Source organism: Lipophrys pholis (genome assembly GCF_963383615.2).
Source record: "Lipophrys pholis genome assembly, chromosome: 19".
Classification (NCBI taxonomy): domain Eukaryota; kingdom Metazoa; phylum Chordata; class Actinopteri; order Blenniiformes; family Blenniidae; genus Lipophrys; species Lipophrys pholis.
Window position 1 is genome coordinate 24687960 of NC_137647.1, and position 22595 is coordinate 24710554.

At 48.4% G+C, this 22595-nt stretch overlaps 1 protein-coding gene across 2 annotated transcripts in view; it reads left to right on the forward strand.

Annotated features, from left to right (window-relative positions):
• Positions 1–22595, forward strand: part of hdac5 (histone deacetylase 5) — a 54728-nt gene that overhangs the window by 20085 nt on the left and 12048 nt on the right. For both annotated transcript variants that reach the window (XM_080487609.1, XM_080487608.1), the window contains exons 5-21: positions 430–535; positions 2459–2592; positions 8352–8483; positions 8558–8691; positions 8878–8994; positions 9901–10012; positions 10084–10194; positions 10274–10461; positions 12097–12215; positions 12296–12500; positions 12604–12724; positions 13561–13694; positions 15360–15480; positions 17697–17746; positions 17844–17951; positions 18320–18375; positions 18635–18722. In XM_080487609.1, the coding sequence (XP_080343735.1) occupies positions 430–535; positions 2459–2592; positions 8352–8483; positions 8558–8691; positions 8878–8994; positions 9901–10012; positions 10084–10194; positions 10274–10461; positions 12097–12215; positions 12296–12500; positions 12604–12724; positions 13561–13694; positions 15360–15480; positions 17697–17746; positions 17844–17951; positions 18320–18375; positions 18635–18722 (2036 nt within the window). The remainder of the gene's footprint in view (positions 1–429; positions 536–2458; positions 2593–8351; positions 8484–8557; positions 8692–8877; positions 8995–9900; positions 10013–10083; positions 10195–10273; positions 10462–12096; positions 12216–12295; positions 12501–12603; positions 12725–13560; positions 13695–15359; positions 15481–17696; positions 17747–17843; positions 17952–18319; positions 18376–18634; positions 18723–22595) is intronic.

Below are 22595 nucleotides of genomic sequence, written 5' to 3' on the forward strand. Positions count from 1 at the left end.
CAACTGGATTATAATTATTTCCCAATTAACCATTGGAAGGTTGCAGGTTCAATTCCCATCTCTGCCTGCCTACATACCGAAGTGTCCTTGGGCAAGACACTGAACCCCAAACTGCCCCCAGTGGAGTGACAGCACCTTGCACAGCTGCAGCCTCCACTGGTGTGAATGTGAGTGTGAATGGGTGAATGTGATGAGTCGTGTAAAGCTCTGGGGCTGCTGGCAGTGGAAAGGAGTCCAAGTCCATAATGCTCACGTGTGTGTGTGTGTGTGTGTGTGTGTGTGTGTGTGTGTGTGTGTGTGTGTGTGTGTGTGTGTGTGTGTGTGTGTGTGTGTGTGTGTGTGTGTGTGTGTGTGTGTGTGTGTGTGTGTGTGTGTGTGTGTGTGTGTGTGTGTGTGTGTGTGTGTGTGTGTGTGTGTGTGTGTTTCCAGGTGCCATTGCCAGCAGCCAGGTGAAGCTGAAGCTGCAGGAGTTCCTCCTCAGTAAGAAGGAGCCGAGTCCTGGTGGACTGAACCTGTCCTTCAGCCCGTCCAGCTGGTGAGCACCGCCCACCTCGTCCTTACTCTATAGAGAGGCCTTACTCTTTATAAAGATGAGACCTTACTCTTGATAAAGACCTTACTCCTTATAAAGACCTTTCTCTGTATAAAGACATTACTCCTTATAAAGACCTTACTCTTTAAAAAGACCTTACTCTTTAAAAAGACATTACTCCTTATAAAGACCTTACTCTTTAAAAAGACATTACTTTTCATAAAGACCTTACTCTGTATAAAGACATTACTCTTTATAAAGACCTTACTCTTTATAAAGACCTTACTCCTTATAAAGACCTTACTCATTATAAAGACCTTACTCTTTATAAAGACCTTACTCTTTATAAAGACCTTACTCTGTATAAAGACATTACTCCTTATAAAGACCTTACTCATTATAAAGACCTTACTCTTTATAAAGACCTTACTCCTTATAAAGACCTTACTCCTTATAAAGACCTTACTCCTTAAAAGCCCTGATTATTAATGTTAAAAAGTGCAGAATGATGTCATGTACCAAGTAAAGAATTCTTTATAAACTTGAATTACAGAAAAACTAATGATGTCAGCCGCTCCGTCTCACTATGTGGTCATGATGCTGTCCACTCCAATCCCACTCTTCTCTTCCCAAAGTCAAACTTTGATCCAACCTGTCCCGTGGGGAGGTCACACAAGAGAACAGATATGCCCTGGGGGAGACAGGAGGTATGGGTCTTCCAGATCGGAAGCTGTCGTCCTTTAATGGCTGAAGTTGTTAAACATTGGGAGGAGAGTGAGAGGACAAGAACAAGGATATTTGATCCAAGACACAAGTTGTCTCAAAAGACCGACACAACAAACCTGCTTGTGATTGGTTCTCCTGAGGTTTGGTCAAAAGTCCATCAAACACTGTGTACTGGAACCTGCGTCCCTCTGGAGTCCCCCTGGGGGACTGGGGGTTGGCTCACTGTTCAGCATTCACCTGGCTCTGTATCAGGATGGACCATGTATGTCCTACGAGGACCAAACCGGACATTTCATTTGAAGGTAGAAAACATTTTTGGACATTTTTACAGATGAGACATTGTGTGACGTCTAAACTTAAAGACACTTGAGGTGATCTTAGGACGCCACGCAGGTTCTAGGTTTGATAAATTGTTCAATTACAGTTTGAGTGGTGAATCGTCAAACATCCAACTTTTTACAAATGAGAGCTGCTCAGTAATTCTATCTTCTATCAGATAGTGGCAGATATGTAAAGGAGGCCAGAAGGGAATTCATCCAGTTTCAGCTGGGACATAGATGTCCTCCTCCTACCAGAGGACACAGCGGGAAACTAATGGCTGACAGGCTGTTGGAAATGTCAAGGTGAGCTGGGGACATTTGCACGTCCTCTGGGAATGTTCTCTGGTTCCACCTGTTTGGACTAAAGTCTTGGAGGTTCTAAGTACCTGGTCAGGGACAGAACTGTCTGCTGTGAGACAGATCTCGAATGCCGAATGTCTCTGAAGGAATCGTTTCAGTGGTTAAGCTCGGCCTGGTGACAGCGTCCTGGATCGTTGTAAGACAGTGGACGAGCAGCGTGTCCCTCAGGGCGATGACTGGATCAGATCCATGCAGGACGTATGAGCTCAACAAGCTGAAAGAGGACAGAGACACTGATTGGACAGCTTGAAGGGCTTTATTAAAGCTGATAGAAGAGTCGCCTTGCTTACACTCACTTTGTTCTGTGCTTTGAATTTTCCACATTTTGGAATCATCCCAGTGAATCGATTTAGAGGTGAAGACTAATACGCACTGTGTGTGTGTGTGTGTGTGTGTGTGTGTGTGTGTGTGTGTGTGTGTGTGTGTGTGTGTGTGTGTGTGTGTGTGTGTGTGTGTGTGTGTGTGTGTGTGTGTGTGTGTGTGTGTGTGTGTGTGTGTGTGTGTGTGTGTGTGTGTGTAGGCCAGCACAGCAAGCCTCCCTGGAGCAGAGCTCTCCTCCGCAGAGCAACACCCCAGGAACCCCCCCCTCCTATAAACTGCCCCCCCTGCTGGGCAACTACGACGGCAAAAATGACTTCCCACTGCGCAAGACAGGTAGGAAACACTGTGTGTGTGTGTGTGTGTGTGTGTGTGTGTGTGTGTGTGTGTGTGTGTGTGTGTGTGTGTGTGTGCGTGCGTGCTGGGTGACTCAGTCTGACTCATCATAAAAAGGCGTGCATACACACACACACACACACACACACACACACACACACACACACACACACACACACACACACACACCATGGCTCATGACTTTCACTGTCACACTTTTTAATGTGAAACTTTCTGCTTTTTTTTAAAAAAATGTTTTCATTCGTGGTTTCACTTTTTTTCACAACAAAAGAACAATGTGTATAAACGGTTGTTTTGAAAAGTAAGTCGTTTAACGTATTGCATGTTGGAAACACAAACGTAAAGAGATTATCAATACTGGATCAATGAGCCCAATCTGCTCCTCCGTCCCCACTGGAGTCACTGTACATCTTTAATAACAGACGGAGGACGGACAGGGACACACTGCAGTAAGACACAGAATGAAGGAGACATACAGAAAATACATAGGGACCAAAACTCATTCTGAAATGTCAAATTTGAAAAGTAAAATGCATTAGCAGAAAGGCTTTTTCATTTCAAGGTTCTGGCTGCTTTGTTTGACTCATAAATTAAAGTATTAAAGTATTAAAGTATTAAAGTATTAAAGTATTAATACATCATCCAAACTGCATTTTCATTTTCTTATTCAGGAAGAACATTTTGTAACAGAACTCAACAGAAAACCTAAAGAGGAAATACGTTTCACTTTCATGTCAATATTCAATCTGACTTCACATTTCCAAACGGTGCAGGAGAGAGAGTCAGAGGCAGCTCTCCTTCCTCTGAGTCAGAGAGAGCGAAAGGAGGGGAGAGAGTCAGAGAGAGTGAGAGGGGGGGAGAGAGTCAGAGGTGGCTCTCCTTCCTCTGAGTCAGAGAGAGAGAGAGGACGGGAGAGAGTCAGAGAGAGAGAGTGAGTCAGAGAGAGTCATAGAGATCGAGAGTCAGAGAGAGAGAGAGAGAGAGCCAGAGAGAGAGAGGAGTCAGAGAGAGTCATAGAGATAGAGAGCCAGAGAGAGAGAGAGGAGGGGAGAGAGAAAGAGAGAGAGTCAGAGAGAGTCAGAGAGGAGGGGAGAGAGTCAGAGAGAGTGAGACTTTTGACTTTTAAACCACTTTATCTACATTCCATATTCCGTCACTATGTTAACAGAAACAGTCACACGTTGGATTTGAGGTGGACTAAAGACCAGTTCTATATTCTCACATGTTCTATTGGGTTCTACCAACAATCCGTCCTGCTGTTCAGCTCAGTCTGGTTCAGACCTCCATGCTGCTTCAGTACAGTGTCTTCCTCCAGTGGACACAGTCCAAAAGACCCTGACTCCACCGGGTCAGGACCAGTCCAGAACAGTCCTCCACCGGGTCAGGACCAGTCTAGAACAGGCCTCCATCGGGTCAGTACCAGTCCAGAACAGTCTGCCAGACCTTGGCAGATCATTAAAACCAGCAAAGAGTCCTCTGGACCCGGGGTTTCCTCCCCCACACTGCACCTACTCCACAGTTTGGTCCTCACACAGGCTCTCCATCCATTTCCCCAATAAAGATGTTCTGCTTGGTGGACTAGGTGGTCCAGGAGGATCAGGTGGGCCAGGAGAACCAGGAGGACCGGGAGGATCAGGAGTACCCCCCTCGGTCTGAGGAGATCAGCAGCAGCACCACAGTCTTTTAAAGCCCTCCAACTGTGTGGATCAGGATTCTTGATGTGACCCAGGGTCTCAGGTGTAACAGTATTGGTGGTGACCGTGTGAGGTGGAGTCCTGGTGTCAACAGTCTGGGAGGTCCAGTCTGGCCCCCACACAGGAGGTCCAGACCCGCTCCCCAACAGGAGGTCCAATCTGGCCCCCCAACAGGAGGTCCAGTCCCGCTCCCCAACAGGAGGTCCAATCTGGCCCCCCCACAGGAGGTCCAGACCCGCCCCCCAACAGGAGGTCCAGACCCACCCCCAAACAGGAGGTCCAATCTGGCCCCCCCACAGGAGGTCCAGTCCCGCCCCCCAACAGGAGGTCCAGACCCGCCCCAAACAGGAGGTCCAATCTGGCCCCCCAACAGGAGGTCCAGTCCCGCCCCCCAACAGGAGGTCCAGACCCGCCCCCAAACAGGAGGTCCAATCTGGCCCCCCCACAGGAGGTCCAGTCCCACCCCCCAACAGGAGGTCCAGACCCGCCCCCCAACAGGAGGTCCAATCTGGCCCCCCAACAGGAGGTCCAGACCCGCCCCCCAAAAGGAGGTCCAATCTGGCCCCCCAACAGGAGGTTCCACCAGCAGCCAGTGAAAGAAGCAGCAGGATCAATAAAACCATTTAAAACATTGAATTTAAAACACTGTGATGAAACAGGACCAGGTCTTTCAGGTTAAGACGTTCCAACATGTCCATTTTAAAAGACACAATCACAGTGGCTCCTTCTGGTCTCAATAAGCCCCGCCCCTCCTTTCACCTTCATGTTGACCTTGGCCATGTTGAGGAAACGTAAGTCTGTAAAGTTCTCCTTCATTCTACACCTTCCTGGTTCTTGGTTTGTTGGAGGAACAGCTTCATTCCTCCAACTCCATAAACATTTGTCACAGTTTTTACTTCAGGAGCTGTTGCTCAGCTCTTCATCCTCAGAGGAATCACTGCTCAGCTCTTCATCCTCAGAGGAGACACTGCTCAGCTCTTCATCCTCAGAGGAGTCACTGCTCAGCTCTTCATCCTCAGAAAAGTCGCTGCTCAGGTCTTCCTCCTCAGAGGAGGAGTCACTGCTCAGCTCTTCACCCCCAGAGGAGGCACTGCTCAGCTCTTCATCCTCAGAGGAGGAGTCACTGCTCAGCGCTTCATCCCCAGAGGAGGCACTGCTCTGCTCTTCATCCTCAGAGGAGGAGTCACTGCTCAGCCCTTCATCCCCAGAGGAGGAGTCACTGCTCAGCGCTTCATCCCCAGAGGAGGAGTCACTGCTCAGCACTTCATCCCCAGAGGAGGCACTGCTCAGCTCTTCATCCTCAGAGGAGGAGTCACTGCTCAGCTCTTCATCCCCAGAGGAGGAGTCACTGCTCAGCGCTTCATCCCCAGAGGAGGCACTGCTCTGCTCTTCATCCTCAGAGGAGGAGTCACTGCTCAGCCCTTCATCCCCAGAGGAGGAGTCACTGCTCAGCGCTTCATCCCCAGAGGAGGCACTGCTCTGCTCTTCATCCTCAGAGGAGGAGTCACTGCTCAGCCCTTCATCCCCAGAGGAGGAGTCACTGCTCAGCGCTTCATCCCCAGAGGAGGCACTGCTCAGCTCTTCATCCTCAGAGGAGGAGTCACTGCTCAGCGCTTCATCCCCAGAGGAGGAGTCACTGCTCAGCGCTTCATCCCCAGAGGAGGCACTGCTCAGCCCTTCATCCTCAGAGGAGGAGTCACTGCTCAGCGCTTCATCCCCAGAGGAGGCACTGCTCAGCGCTTCATCCTCAGAGGAGGAGTCACTGCTCAGCTCTTCATCCCCAGAGGAGGCACTGCTCAGCTCTTCATCCTCAGAGGAGGAGTCACTGCTCAGCACTTCATCCTCAGAGGAGGAGTCACTGCTCAGCTCTTCATCCTCAGAAATGTCGCTGCTCAGCTCGTCATCCCCAGAGGAGGCACTGCTCAGCTCTTCATCCTCAGAGGAGGAGTCACTGCTCAGCTCTTCATCCTCAGAAATGTCGCTGCTCAGGTCTTCCCCCGCAGAGGAGTCACTACTCAGCTCTTCATCCCCAGAGGAGGCACTGCTCAGCTCGTCATCCTCAGAGGAGGGGTCACTGCTCAGCGCTTCCTCCTCCTCCTCTGAACTCAGATCAGCTTCAGAATCCTCTGATGAACTCACAGTTTTTCCTTTTTGAGTTCACGTTCTTTCCTCCTCTCTACGTCCTGTTTCCTTTTGGCTCTGAGCCTCTGACTGTTCTCCTCCTCCTCCATCTCCACATCCACCCTCGCTCCTCTATTTACACTTTTTCCCGACTCCTCCTGAACCTCAGTGAGACCACTGTCCTCCTGAGAATCCAGATGAGCTTCTGCACCTCCTCTGGCACCCTCTTCTCCACCTGCACCTCCTCCAGCAACCTCTTTTCCACCTGCACCTCCTCTACCAACCTCTTTTCCACCTGCACCTCCTCTACCAACCTCTTCTCCACCTGCACCTCCTCTACCAACCTTTTCTCCACCTGCACCTCTTATTTCACCTCCCTCATTGTCACCTCCTCCTGTACCTCCTGCACCTCCTCCTGCCCCACTGGCCCCCTCCTCAGGACAGGACCTCCTCTGGTGTCCCTCCTGTCCACACCCAAAGCACCTCATATTGTCGGTGGTGGCAAACAGGACGTAGTCAAAGCCGTCCACCGTCACCTTGAAGGACAGGTTTAACTCCTGCCTGCTGTCCTTCATCACCATCAGGAGCTGTCTCCTGTGGGAGATGATGTGTCTGTCCTCAGGCTCTTTACAGCCTGAGGACAGCTTCCTCACAGGAGACACCACCTTTCCATATCTCGATAGCAGCTCCACCAGGGTTCCATCCTTCACTAAAGGTGGAACGTTCCCCACCAGAACTCGTTTAGCTGGTGTGCTCAGAGGCATCACCTCCACCAGTGTGTCCCTCATCACCTCCACCAGCGTGTCCCCCGAGACCACAGCGTTAGCCTTCTCCACCTCCCTCACAAACACCACCACCTCCATTCATTCTTGCAGCAGACACAATGCCTGCTGCTCCACCACCTTAGCCACTGCAGTCACACACTCCTCCACCCAGCAGGAGAACCCGGGTTCAGCTTGAACCGTGTTTCCTGCTCAGCTTGGTGGAAGCCATGGTGCTACACCGCGAGTATGACACTAACTGCACCACAGCCTCACCAAACCAGACAAACACTCACCTTCACTCACCTTCACTCACCTTCACTCACCTTCATCCACCTTCATCCACCTTCACTCACCTTCACTCACCTTCACTCACCTTCATCCACCTTCACTCACCTTCATCCACCTTCATCCACCTTCACTCACCTTCACTCACCTTCACTCACCTTCATCCACCTTCACTCACCTTCATCCACCTTCACTCACCTTCATCCACCTTCATCCACCTTCACTCACCTTCACTCACCTTCACTCACCTTCATCCACCTTCACTCACCTTCATCCACCTTCACTCACCTTCACTCACCTTCATCCACCTTCACTCACCTTCATCCACCTTCACTCACCTTCATCCACCTTCATCCACCTTCACACACCTTCACACACCTTCATCCACCTTCACTCACCTTCATCCACCTTCACTCACCTTCATCCACCTTCATCCACCTTCACTCACCTTCATCCACCTTCACTCACCTTCATCCACCTTCATCCACCTTCACTCACCTTCATCCACCTTCACACACCTTCACACACCACACTCCTCGGCTGTTTGAGTCGGCACCCCACCTTTAACCGACTCCTCGGCTGTTTGACTCCGCCCCTCAGACACAGTTTCTCTGCTGTGTTTTGGACATGTTGTAAATACTGTTTAAGATCTCTTACAATACAAAACTATATCTCCATAAAAATACTGCGTCGTTTTCAAGTTGTGCTGCTTACCTCATAGCTACTCAACCAACTGGATAGACGTTAGACCACTATGTTATTACATTGTAACAACTGATACATGTTCAACACCTGAGTGTTATACATTGTGAGAACTGGATGGAGGGTCCTTGTTATTCCGTCGTTGTGATCCGTTCCATGTGTTCCGGTCAAGTGTCAGAACCAAACCTGAAGGTGCGCTCGCGGTTGAAGCAGAAGGTTGCAGAGAGGCGGAGCTCGCCGCTACTCCGCAGGAAGGATGGAACCGTCATCAGCACCTTCAAGAAGAGAACCATCGAGATCTCAGGTGAGCCCGGTTCAGTACCAGGACCAGGACACGGTTCTTCCTGTGTCAATAACAGAGCTCTTGTTGTTCTGCAGTGTCGTCTCTCTGTAACTCCGCCCCCGGTTCGGGTCCCAGCAGCCCTAACAGCTCTAACAGCGCCATCGCCATCGCCATCACCAACGGCAACGGCAACGGCAATACCGGATCAGTGCCCAACATACAGACCGAGGTGCTGAACACACTGCAGCTCCAGGCTGCCCCCTGCTGGCTGTCAGTGTTTGTTTCACTGTGTTCTTCCTGCAGCTCCAGGCTGCCCCCTGCTGGCTGTCAGTGTTTGTTTCACTGTGTTCTTCCTGCAGCTCCAGGCTGCCCCCTGCTGGCTGTCAGTGTTTGTTTCACTGTGTTCTTCCTGCAGCTCCGGTCTCTGCACCAGACACTGGGGGCTGATGGGAGTTTGAGTCCTCTCAGTCTGTACTCCTCCCCCTCCCTCCCCAACATCTCCCTGGGTCTGCCTGCAAACACACACGTCACAGTGAGTACACACACTACACACTATACACTACACACTACACACACTACACACTACACACTCTACACACTACACACTCTACACACACTACACACTACACACTCTACACACTACACAACACACTCTACACACTACACACTCTACACTCTACACACAGTACAAACTCTACACTCTACACACTACACACTCTACACACTCTACACTCAACACACTACACACACTACACACTACACACAACACACTGTACACTCTACACACTCAACACACTACACACACTCTACACACTCTACACTACACACTCTACACACTCTACACACACTACACACTACACACTATACACTACACACTCTACACACTCTACACTCTACACACTACACATTCTACACTCTACACTCTACACACTACACAATCTTCACTCTACACACTACACACTCTACACACACTACACACGCTATACACTCTACACACTACACACACTACAGACACTACACACTCTACACTCTACACATTCAACACACTACACACACTATACACTCGACACACTACACACTCTACACACACTACACACTCTACACAATCTTCACACTGCACTCTACACACTACTCTATGAGTCAATCCACTATGGGTCGGCCATGTTTGTTTACTGGAGCATGAGCAGAAGAAGTATTTACCGGGGGGTGGTGGTAACAGTCTCCAGCAGTCTCTGCAGGGAGGAATCAAGACTGTGAAAGAAAAGTTCCACCTCAGGAGACGGGATAAAATCTTCACGATACAGCAGATCAGAACGCCGGTGTCGTGAAGGGAGTTTGCAGATACACTCGTCTACGTTGTCGTGGAAACAGGGCCTGACTCTGACTCTGTGCCATCCTGCAGTGTTTGATTGCAGTCTGTATCTGTTTCCTCCTCCAGCCGGCTAAGCAGCTGTCCGCTCAGCAGGAGGCGGAGCTTCAAGCCATCCAATCGCTGCGGTCGGGCGGAGCTCTGACGGGGACGTTTCTGTCCACATCCTCTCTTCCTGCCGGTAGGCTCCGCCTCCTTCATTTGGTGTGTTTCATGTGGACAGAGTGAGGATGTGCTGATGCTTGTGTGCAGGCAGCAGCCACGACGTGGAGGCTCCGCCCCCCGGCTCTCACCCCGCCCACTCCTCGTTACTGCAGCACGTCCTCCTGCTGGAGCAGGCCCGGCAGCAGACCGCCATGCTAGGTGCAGCAGCCCGCCATGCCACAGTCCGCTCCACTGACCTCTGACCTCTGACCTCTGACCTCTGCCTGTCTCATCTCAGTTCCCATGTACAGCCAGTCGCCCTTGGTTACAGCGGAAAGAGGCGTGTCCATGCGCTCTGTCAACAAGCTTCCCCGCCACCGACCGCTGGCCCGCACGCAGAGCGCCCCCCTCCCCCAATCCCCCCAGGCCCTGCAGCAGCTGGTGGTCCAGCAGCAGCACCAGCACTTCCTGGAGAAACACTACAAGGTCTCACACACACACACACACACACACACACACACACACACACACACACACACACACACACACACACACACACACACACACACACACACACATACACACACAAAGACACTGGGGGCAGTATAAGACCGACGGAGGGGCAGTATAAGACGGAGGGGCAGTATAAGACAGATGGAGGGGCAGTATAAGACAGATGGAGGGGCAGGATAAGACGGAGGGGCAGTATAAGACAGATGGGGGCAGTAAAAGACAGATGGAGGGGCAGTATAAGCAGATGGGGCTTCAGTATAAGACAGATGGGGGGGCAGTATAAGACGGAGGGGCAGTTTTAGACAGACGGGCAGTATTAAACAGACGGGGGCAGTATGAGACAAGCGGAGAGGCAGGATAAGACAGACTGGGGGTCAGTATAAGACGGAGGGCAGTAAAAGATGGAGGGGCAGTAAAAGGGTTTTGACGATGTTCTAGTCTCACTAACATGAAGTCAGTCCAGTCAATGATGTTTTCTGATCAATACTCAGCTGATTGATCCTGGAGGACATGTCGGCTCTCGTCCTCACATTTCAGTCTTTGTTGCAGTGACGTGTGGTGAGGCTCATAGCTGGTGAGGCTCTGACTCCTCTGGAGTCACATTTACATTGTAGGAAGTGAAAAGAGCCTCTTAGTTCACTGGTCATCCAACAACTGCTAATGCTTCATGTCCCATCAGCATTCCACCTTCAGTGACACCAACAGGAACACATTAGAGATGGATAGAGCACCTTCTTGTGTCTCAGCAGTTCATATTTACTGTAAACAAATGAAAGTATAGAGGTGTGTGCAGCACAAATTACATTTTGACCTTCAGTAAACATTTCTGGTATGTTTCAAACTTTAAATTCTTGTGCTTTAATTATTTTAGGCCAAAAGTTTTGTTATCACATACTTGAAACTGTCAGTTCACCTACGCCCCCTTGAGGTGAGGCAGAGTACTACCTGCTTCACCTGCTGACTTTTCTCTGCTCTTTCCGATCTGCAGGAACGGTTCTCTCACACACACATTAGAACATCAGACTGTAGAGAGTCAGGCTGTATCACAGATGTTCCTGTAAAGTTCCTGTTGGTGATCAGCTGAGGAGCAGGAACAGCCAGCGTCATGTGACCCAGCGTGTTCCTGTTGGTGATCAGCTGAGGAGCAGGAACAGCCAGCGTCATGTGACCCAGCGTGTTCCTGTTGGTGATCAGCTGAGGAGCAGGAACAGCCAGCGTCATGTGACCCAGCGTGTTCCTGTTGGTGATCAGCTGAGGAGCAGGAACAGCCAGTGTCATGTGACCCAGCGTGTTCCTGTTGGTGATCAGCGGAGGAGCAGGAACAGCCAGCGTCATGTGACCCAGCTTGTCTTGGACCAGTCAGATATGAGGCACAGCTCTCCACTGCCTCACCGGGAGTTCTGCCCCGGATCTGATCACCACCACTTAATAAAATGTCAAACATGTAGAGTCATACTGAAAATGCATCTTTAACACAAATCAGTGGAAAATATTCAGATTTATTTGATGTACTTTTTTCTTTTTTATCACAATAAATGTCACAGTTTTGTTGGTTGTTTTTGAGAAACCTTCGTAAAACACAGACACGCCTTTTGCTTTAATGTGTAGATGCTCTCCAAAGGGGCGGAGCTTGCTCGGCCGCCGCCCACCCACCCGGAGGAGACGGAGGAGGAGCTAACAGAGACCAATGACATGCAGGAGGACGGCGAGGAGGCGGGGCTTCATGGGTGTGGCCAGCATTCCTGACTTTCTATTGAAACTCTTCTGCAGACTGTTAGAACCCACTCAGCCCGTTTTGTCCAATCAGGCTTCAGAAGGAGGAGCCAGACGAAGGCACGGTGCCGTCGGAGCGCCTCGGCGTGCCACCGGGGGGTGAGGATGAGCCGGGCGGCGTGCAGGTCAAAGGAGAGAGCACAGAGAGCGAGCTGGATGAGGATGAGGATGAGGAGGACGATGAAGACGTCATCCAGCTGAGGGACGGCGATGAAGACGAGCTGGGAAGCTACACGCCGGTTAATGACAATAGACGCACACACACACACACACACACACACACACCCCTCCCTGGCTGCTCTGGATGAGTTGGTCTCTGATTCAGAAGTTTTTTCCCATCAGGCCTTGCAACAGCTGGGTGTGTTCCAGTCCCTGCTGCCCCACAGACCTCTGGGTAGAGCACAGTCCTCCCCCGCGGCGCCCGCAGGCCCCGTCCACCCCACAAAACACCTCTTCACCACAGGTCAATCCTCCTGCGGGGTGTGTGTGTACGTGTGTGTGGGTAATGGTGTGTGATGGTGTGACGATGTGTGTGACGTGGTGTGATGGTGTGTGTGAAGGTGTGTGTGACGTGGTGTGATGGTGTGTGTGAAGGTGTGTGTGACGTGGTGTGATGGTGTGCCGATGTGTGTGACGATGTGCGAAACTGTGTGTGACGTGGTGTGATGGTGTGTGTGATGGTGTGTGATGGTGTGTGATGGTGTGTGTGATGGTGTGTGTGATGTGGTGTGATGTGGTGTGATGTGGTGTGATGGTGTGTGTGACGTGGTGTGATAGTGTGTGATGGTGTGTGTGAAGGTGTGTGTGACGATGTGTGTGACGATGTGCGAAGCTGTGTGTGACGTGGTGTGATGGTGTGTGTTAAATTGTTTGTGACGGTGTCTGATGGTTTGTGATGGTCTGTGTAAAGGTGTGTGTGACGTGGTGTGATGGTGTGTGACGGTGTGTGTGATGGTGTGTGCGACATGGTGTGAGGGTTAGTAAAGATGTGTGTGAAGGTGTGTGTGACTTGGTGTGTGTGTGTGTGTGTGTGTGTGTGTGTGTGTGTGTGTGTGTGTGTGTGTGTGTGTGTGTGTGTGTGTGTGTGTGTGTGTGTGTGTGTGTGTGTCTGATGTGTGTGATGGTTTGTGATGGTGTGTGTAAAGATGTGTGTGACATGGTATGTGTTGTGTGTCACGTGGTGACGTGGTGTGTGTGACAGTATGTGATGGTGTGTGTGACATGTGTGACGTGGTGTGTGTGACAGTATGTGATGGTGTGTGTGACATGTGTGACGTGGTGTGTGTGTCCCCCTTTCAGGGCTGGTGTACGACAGTCTGATGCTGAAGCATCAGTGTGTGTGTGGTAATGCTCACATCCACCCAGAGCATGCTGGGAGAGTCCAGAGCATCTGGTCCAGACTGCAGGAGACAGGGCTGCTGGCTCGCTGCCAGGTACACGCACGCACGCACGCACGCACACACACACACACACACACACACACACACACACACACACACACACACACACACACACACACACACACACACACACACACACACACACACACACACACACACACACACACACACACACACACAAACAACAGACACCAACACAGACACAACCACAGATTCAAACACAACTACACCAAAAAAACACAGCCACAGCCACGGACACATCCACAACAACAGACAAACACAGACACAACAGACATGACCAGACACAACAACAGACAATGACAGACACGACCACAGACGCAACAGACACAAACACAGACACAATCACACAACACCAGACATACTGCAGATGAAACCACAGACACATCAAACAGCATTGTGGGGAGGACAATCAGACTGAATGATGGTTACATGAGACGCTATGTCATGTGCACTATTGGACTAAACGATGTCACTCTCCTCCATTATGTCATTCTCCCCCATGTTGCCACTCTCCCCCATGATTTCACTCTCCTCTGACTCCATGATGTCACTCTCCTCTGGCCCAATGATGTCACTCTCCTCCATAATGTCACTCTCCCCCATGTTGTCACTCTCCCCCATGATATCACTCACCTCTGACTCTATGATGTCACTTTCCTCCATGATGTCACTCTCCCCATGACATCACTCTCCTCTGACTCCATGATGTCACTCTCCTCCATGATGTCACTCTCCTCTGACTCCATGATGTCACTCTCCCCCATGATATCGCTCTTCTCCATGATCTCTCTCCCCCATGATGTCACTCTTCTCCATGATATCACTCTCCTCCATGATTTCACTCTCCTCTGACTCCATGATGTCACTCTCCCCCATGATGTCACTCTGCTCTATGATGTCACTCTCCTCTGACTCTATGATGTCACTCTCCTCCATGATGTCACTCTCCTCTGACCTTCACCTTCAGACCAGGTTCCTCTCCTCCACCTCTACAGTCACTGATCTCTCTCAGACTTTCACACTCTTTCCAGTGACGACGAGCTACTTGTTTCTTTTATTAGTGATTCCACTACTGTGACACCAGATAAGATCATCTCCTGACCTCCACCATCTCCTGACCTACACCATCTCCTGACCTACACCATCTCCTGACCTACACCATCTCCTGACCTCCACCTCCTCCATCGCTATTTCTCTCTCAGTAAATTTCCTTTTCTTGGTCTTTTCTTCCAGGATTTTCTTCAAATGCCGTCAATCAACAGGCTGATTGAGATGTAAAAATATTGATGAGGCGCTTTGCATTGAGTATTTATGGTAGAAAGTGGGCGTATTGAGGGCGGGGCCTGAACTGTCTACCTTCCAGGTGGACTGGATCTAGAAAAGGAAAGTGTGTGCACATGAGCGTACGCACCGTTTTATAGATGCAAATTTTTGGGGGCGCACGCCATTTTCAGATTTTGGAGGTACAAATATTTTTAGTAGGAATCCTAGGAATGTTTTATAGATGAGGCCCCTGGTGCTTCACCAAGTCAGCATGTCCACACACTGAGTGTGTGTGTGTGTGTGTGTGTGTGTGTGTGTGTGTGTGTGTGTGTGTGTGTGTGTGTGTGTGTGTGTGTGTGTGTGTGTGTGTGTGTGTGTGTGTGTGTGTGTGTGTGTGTGTGTGTGTGTGTGCAGAGAGTTCGAGGACGAAAGGCATCTTTGGACGAGATCCAGTCGGTCCACTCAGAGTTCCACACCCTGTTGTACGGGACCAGTCCCCTGAACCGCCACAAGCTGGACCACAAGAAGCTGCTGGGTAACTGCTGCAGGACTTCATGTCCAGGGTCAGGACTTCCTGTCCAGGGTCCTCCAGGCACTCTGGTTTCCCCCACAGTCCAACAAACATGGAGGGGGTCCCTGGGGAAGACCCTCAGCCCCCCAGCTCTCCAGGACACACTTGTAAAAGAGATTATTAATCTCATTGTGGTTCTCCTGGCTAAATAAAGACTAAATGAAAATAAAATTTAAAAAACCCAGAGCGCTACCTAAAAACTCTAAAACAGCCACCACGGCCCGGAGGAATGTCAAAGAGAAATCAAACCAAAACTCAATTGTTCGTCTCATCGAGACCTACAAATAACGTGCTGGTACCCCTGACCTCAAGCTGACAGGAAGTCCGTTATTTGCCTTTCAAAATAAGATTTGCAAGCGCTATCTCTTCTGAGGGTGAATATCTGTCAAAGTTTTGATAATGAAACATTCTGGTGCAAAATACAATGAAATGTAAATAAAAGTAGTATAAACCCTCTATAGGCTCCTTGCTTGGCGGGACCAGACTGGAGCCTCTTGGGGGGTTTTGGTCCTCGGGCCTCCTGTCCTCTGCTGAAAGGGGAAAGTCTAACTTTAGTGAGCTCAGAGGACGATGCAGAGGACGTGATGTCAAAATCATCATCCACCCTGTGTGCTAGGCTCCGCCCCTCTGAGGTCCACCGCTCCACCCCTCTGGGGTCCACTTCTGAGGTCCACCGCTCCACCCCTCTGAGATCCACCGCTCTGACCCTCTGAGGTCCACCGCTCCACCCCTCTGTGGTCCACCGCTCCACCCCTCTACCCTCCAATGATCTGACCCTCTGAGATCCACCGCACAGCCCACATTTTGTGACGGCGCGACCAGTGCACACAGACTGCTCCTGCCCCAGAGCTACTGGGTTCTGGTGTGAGGAGATCCTCCGTCTCCCGTCTGAACAATCACAGTTTAAAAGCAAATAAAGATCCAGAGGCTCAGAACTCCTGAAGTGAAATATTGAGAAAAGGTGGAGAACGCCGGGCAGCAGAAGTGGAGATAGTTTATGGATCATTACGTTACGTTCCGTTATGGATCGTTATGGATCGTTACATTACGTTATGGATCGTTATGGATCGTTACATTACGTTATGGATCGTTCCGTTCCATTCCGTTATGGAACGTTATGGATCCTTACGTTAAATTATGGAACGTTACGGATCGTTACGTTACGTTATGGAACACTATAGATCGATATGGATCATTACGTTATGGAACGTCATGGATCATTGCGTTACGTTATGGAACGCTATGGATCGCTACTTTACGTTATGGATCATTAAGTTATGTTACGCTACGTTATGAAACGTTATTGTTCGTTACGTTATGTTTTGGAGCGTTAAGGAACGTTATGGATCGTTACATTATGGATCGTTACATTATGGATAGTTACGTTACGGCATGGACCGCTGTGGAAGTGAACCCAGAGGGTAGTATGGATACAATCATGTATCACCCGCGGCCTGAATATTCCAATAATCAGGTCCAGCCTGTCTGTTGTCCTCGTCAGGCAGGTTGTCCTCATTAAGGTGTGTCAACAGTTAAATATGTGTCGGTGCTCTTACCGTTTCTAATGTACGTGTTAACAAACTGTGACCACTTAACCTGCATGTCCTGACTTTCCAAATAAAAGTAATTGTTCATCAAAAAAATTACAATGTTGACATCAGAATGGATATTAAGTGTTTAGCTAGGCTTTCAAAATAAAAGCCAAAAAGTACTTCAAAATCCTCGTTCATCACAAATTTTAATTTTGACTTCAAAGTGGATATTAACTGTTTCACTAGACATAGGGTGAGCTGGATTTCAAAATAGAAGCCCTCCATTTTTTCTAAATAAAAGTCCTTGTTTATTAAAATGACATTCTATATCTGAGAAATTGATATTTAGGGATTAGTTACATTAAAGGTTAGTTTGCTTTCAAAATAAAAGCCCTTTTTTTGTTAAAACCTTCAACATTTATATCTGATCAATATTCAAATTGGCCAGAAGCTGTGATTGGGCCGACCCTGACAGGCCAGAGTCCAGAGTGCGAGGTCCTGATCAAGGCTGCTTGCAGCTTTAATTTCCATTTGTTGTTCAGAATTCTCTCTCCACTCTCTTGACGGTAACGTGAAAACATCAGGACGTGTTGACTTCCTGTCTTTAAATCTCAGCTGTGACCTCTGACCTCTGCCCTGGTTCCTCAGGACCCATCAGTCAGAAGATGTATGCTGTTCTGCCCTGCGGTGGGATCGGGGTAAATCGGCTTCTGTTGTTTACCCACCATTTGCCCCCCTGACCTCTGATTGCCCCCGTGACCTCTGTTTGCCCCTGATCTCTGTTGCCCCCTGCAGGTGGACAGTGACACTGTGTGGAACGAGATGCATTCATCTGCTGCTGTTCGAATGGCCGTGGGCTCCGTCATAGAGCTGGCCTTTAGAGTGGCTGCAGGGGAGCTGAAGGTACACACTGTACTACACTGTACTACACACTGTACTGCACAATGAAACGCTGAACTACACACTGTACTTCACTGTACTACACACTGTACTGCACAATGAAACGCTGAACTACACACTGTACTTCACTGTACTACACACTGTATTGCACAATGAATTGCTGAACTACACACTGTACTACACACTGTAGTACACAATGTACTGCACAATGAAACGCTGAACTACACACTGTACTACACACTGTAGTACACAATGATACACTGTACTACACACTGATACACACGTGGAGACAGACAAACACACTTACCCCCCCCCTCTCTCTCGCTCTCTCTCTCTCTCTCTCTCTCTCTCTCTCTCTCTCTCTCTCTCAGAATGGTTTTGCAGTCGTTCGTCCTCCAGGTCACCACGCCGAGGAGTCCACCGCCATGTTAGTACTCCCAGCTGGAGGTAGTACTTTTCTCTCTCCTCATCTGACTCTGTCTGTGTGTGTGTGTGTGTGTGTGTGTGTGTGCGTGTGTGTGTGTGTGTGTGTGTGTGTGTGTGTGTGTGTGTGTGTGTGTGTGTGTGTGTGTGTGTGTGTGTGTGTGTGTGTGTGTGTGTGTGTGTGTGTGTGTGTGTGTGTGTGTGTGTGTGTGTGTGTGTGTGTGTGTGTGTGTGTGTGTGTGTGTGTGTGTGTGTGAGGACAGGGGATTCTGCTTCTTCAACTCAGTCGCCATCACAGCCAAACTGCTGCAGCAGAAACTCGGAGTGTTGAAGCTTCTCATCGTGGACTGGGTGAGTGTCATCTTCATCATCCTCATCCTCCTCATCACTTCATCATCATCATGTCATCTTCATCCTCATCACATCATCTTCATTCTCATCACGTCATCTTCACCCTCATCATGTCATCTTCATCCTCATCACGTCATCTTCATCCTCATCACATCATCTTCATCCTGGTCATGTCATATTAATCCTCATCACTTCATCCTCATCACATCATCTTCATCCTCATCACATCATCTTCATCTTCATCACGTCATCTTCACCCTCATCACATCATCTTCATCCTGATCATGTCATATTCATCCTCATCACTTCATCCTCATCACATCATCTTCATCCTCATCACACCATCTTCATCCTCATCATGTCATCTTCATCCTCATCACATCATCTTCATCCTCATCACGTCATCTTCATCCTCATCACTTCATCCTCATCACATCATCTTCATCCTCATCACATCATCTTCATCCTCATCACACCATCTTCATCCTCATCATGTCATCTTCATCCTCATCACGTCATCTTCATCCTCATCACTTCATCCTCATCACATCATCTCCATCATCATCATGTAATCTTCATCCTCATCACATCATCTTCATCCTCATCACGTCATCTTCATCTTCATCCTCATCACTTCATCCTCATCACATCATCTCCATCCTCATCATGTCATCTTCATCCCCATCACATCATCTTCATCCTCATAGCATCATCTTCATGTCATCTTCATCCTCATCACGTCAGTGTTTTATCGGTCTTGGTTTCTAAAGTGTGTTTTGCATCATGGATCAAACAGACACACACACACACGCACGCACACACACACACACACACACACACACACACACACACACACACACACACACACACAGTCTGCCGTGCCTCTGTTTGAGCGTCGTGGCTGCGGCTGTTGTTTGCAGCCTTTGTCTCTGTGCTTATGATGACAGATAAAGCACTCTGATTCTCCGCCAGAAGCAGCGCACACACACACGCACGCACGCACGCACACACACACGCAGATCATTTCTTATAGTCAGAAGCACAAGATTTAAAAGTGCGATCCATCTGCATGATACAAAATCAATCAATTAAAACACTATAAAATCTGCGCATTTCAAAGGAATCAATGAAAATATACTGAAAAAGGTTAAAAATATAAAGATGCAGTCATAAAAACAAACTCATCACTCAAACACTCACAAGCGTTGGTTCCATTGCACTGGTCACATTCAGTGTATTGCTCACTAGTAGTTTTGTAGTGCTGAGTACAGCTACTGGAGATAAAAACTTTCTGACATTACAGCAGTATTGTAGTACACCAGGATACCGTGGATGGTACATTACAGCAGTATTGCAGTACACCAGGATACTCTGGATGGTACATTACAGCAGTATTGCAGTACACCAGGATACCGTGGATGGTACATTACAGCAGTATTGCAGTACACCAGGATACCGTTGATGGTACATTACAGCAGTATTGCAGTACACCAGGATACTCTGGATGGTATATTACAGCAGTATTGCAGTACACCAGGATACTCTGGATGGTACATTACAGCAGTATTGCAGTACACCAGGATACTCTGGATGGTATGTGGTAGTAGGACAGCACCAGTGACTCCACCTGGTCCCTGTAGGTCTCATCCAGATCAGTCCCTCCACCGTGCTGTCGACTGACACTGCTACTGCGGTGGGTGGGGTGGAGAGGGTGGAGAGGGTGTTTACCAGGGGTCCTCAATAGGTGGAGCCAGCTGTCTGGCCGGCGGCGCCCCCTAGCTGCACATCAAGGTGAAATAAAGTGGAATTTTGTGGGGAACAAAGCGCTGCTCCACCTTGTTTGGACCTCATCCCACACCGTAGTTGGCGCTGGAGTCTGAGCACATCTGATGTAATCACGTCAATGCTGCTCCGCTCAGACGTCCACGGATTTCAGTTCCACCACCCTCCAAACCTCCGTCACCAGCAGTGAGTCAGCATTAAACTAAGAACCAACCTGAGCTGCAGCAGGAAGAGCTTCAGCTGAACTCTGACTGGACTGAACAGGTTAGTTTGATATTACCGACCCATACTAGATCTGCAGCAGACCAGAGCGGTCAGCAGAGTGGATCAGCACTTCAACTCTCTGCATGCAGCAGCTTTAATACTAAAGCTTGTGGAAATATATTCCACAAGTCACCACGTTTGTAAGAAAACCCGCTCCACTTGGATTCAAACTACAAGAAAAGGATTTCAATGGATTCAAGTGAAAGTGATCGTGAGTAAAGTGGAACGTTTAACTCTGGAAAACGCTGAGTCATGATATGCATCAAGGAGCTGGATGCCATGACCTTTCTTGCTGTTTAACCAAGCTGCTTAGTGGAGCCAAACTATCAAATGTGAATCCATCAAGACCAAAGTGAAGTGGAGTAAATCATGGAGCAAGAGGAGGAAATCATGGAGCAAGAGGAGTAAATCATGGAGCAAGAGGAGTAAATCATGGAGCAAGAGGAGGAAATCATGGAGCAAGAGGAGTAAATCATGGAGCAAGAGGAGGAAATCATGGAGCAAGAGGAGGAAATCATGGAGCAAGAGGAGGAAATCATGGAGCAACATGGAGCAAGAGGAGTAAAACAGCTGAAGTTGGGACTGCTGGAGAGGTTAAAGTCACAGCCAAGGCAGTGGAGGACAGGCTGCAGCCTGCTGGGAACACGCCACACGCTAGACTAAAGCTAACACGCTAGACTAAAGTTACCACGCTAAACTAAAGTTAACAGGCTAAACTAAAGTTAACACGCTAAACTAAAGTTAACAGGCTAAACTAAAGTTACCACGCTAAACTAAAGTTAACAGGCTAAACTAAAGTTACCACGCTAAACTAAAGTTAACAGGCTAAACTAAAGTTACCACGCTAAACTAAAGTTACCACGCTAAACTAAAGTTAACAGGCTAAACTAAAGTTAACAGGCTAAACTAAAGTTACCACGCTAAACTAAAGTTAACACGCTAAACTAAATTTAACAGGCTAAACTAAAGTTACCACGCTAAACTAAAGTTACCACGCTAAACTAAAGTTAACAGGCTAAACTAAAGTTAACAGGCTAAACTAAAGTTAACACGCTAAACTAAATTTAACAGGCTAAACTAAAGTTACCACGCTAAACTAAAGTTACCACGCTAAACTAAAGTTAACGCGCTAAACTAAAGTTAACAGGCTAAACTAAAGTTAACGCGCTAAACTAAAGTTAACAGGCTAAACTAAAGTTAACAGGCTAAACTAAAGTTACCACGCTAAACTAAAGTTAACAGGCTAAACTAAAGTTAACACGCTAAACTAAAGTTAACAGGCTAAACTAAAGTTACCACGCTAAACTAAAGTTAACAGGCTAAACTAAAGTTACCACGCTAAACTAAAGTTAACAGGCTAAACTAAAGTTAACAGGCTAAACTAAAGTTACCACGCTAAACTAAAGTTAACAGGCTAAACTAAAGTTACCACGCTAAACTAAAGTTAACAGGCTAAACTAAAGTTACCACGCTAAACTAAAGTTACCACGCTAAACTAAAGTTAACAGGCTAAACTAAAGTTAACAGGCTAAACTAAAGTTACCACGCTAAACTAAAGTTAACACGCTAAACTAAATTTAACAGGCTAAACTAAAGTTACCACGCTAAACTAAAGTTACCACGCTAAACTAAAGTTAACAGGCTAAACTAAAGTTAACAGGCTAAACTAAAGTTAACACGCTAAACTAAATTTAACAGGCTAAACTAAAGTTACCACGCTAAACTAAAGTTACCACGCTAAACTAAAGTTAACGCGCTAAACTAAAGTTAACAGGCTAAACTAAAGTTAACGCGCTAAACTAAATTTAACAGGCTAAACTAAAGTTA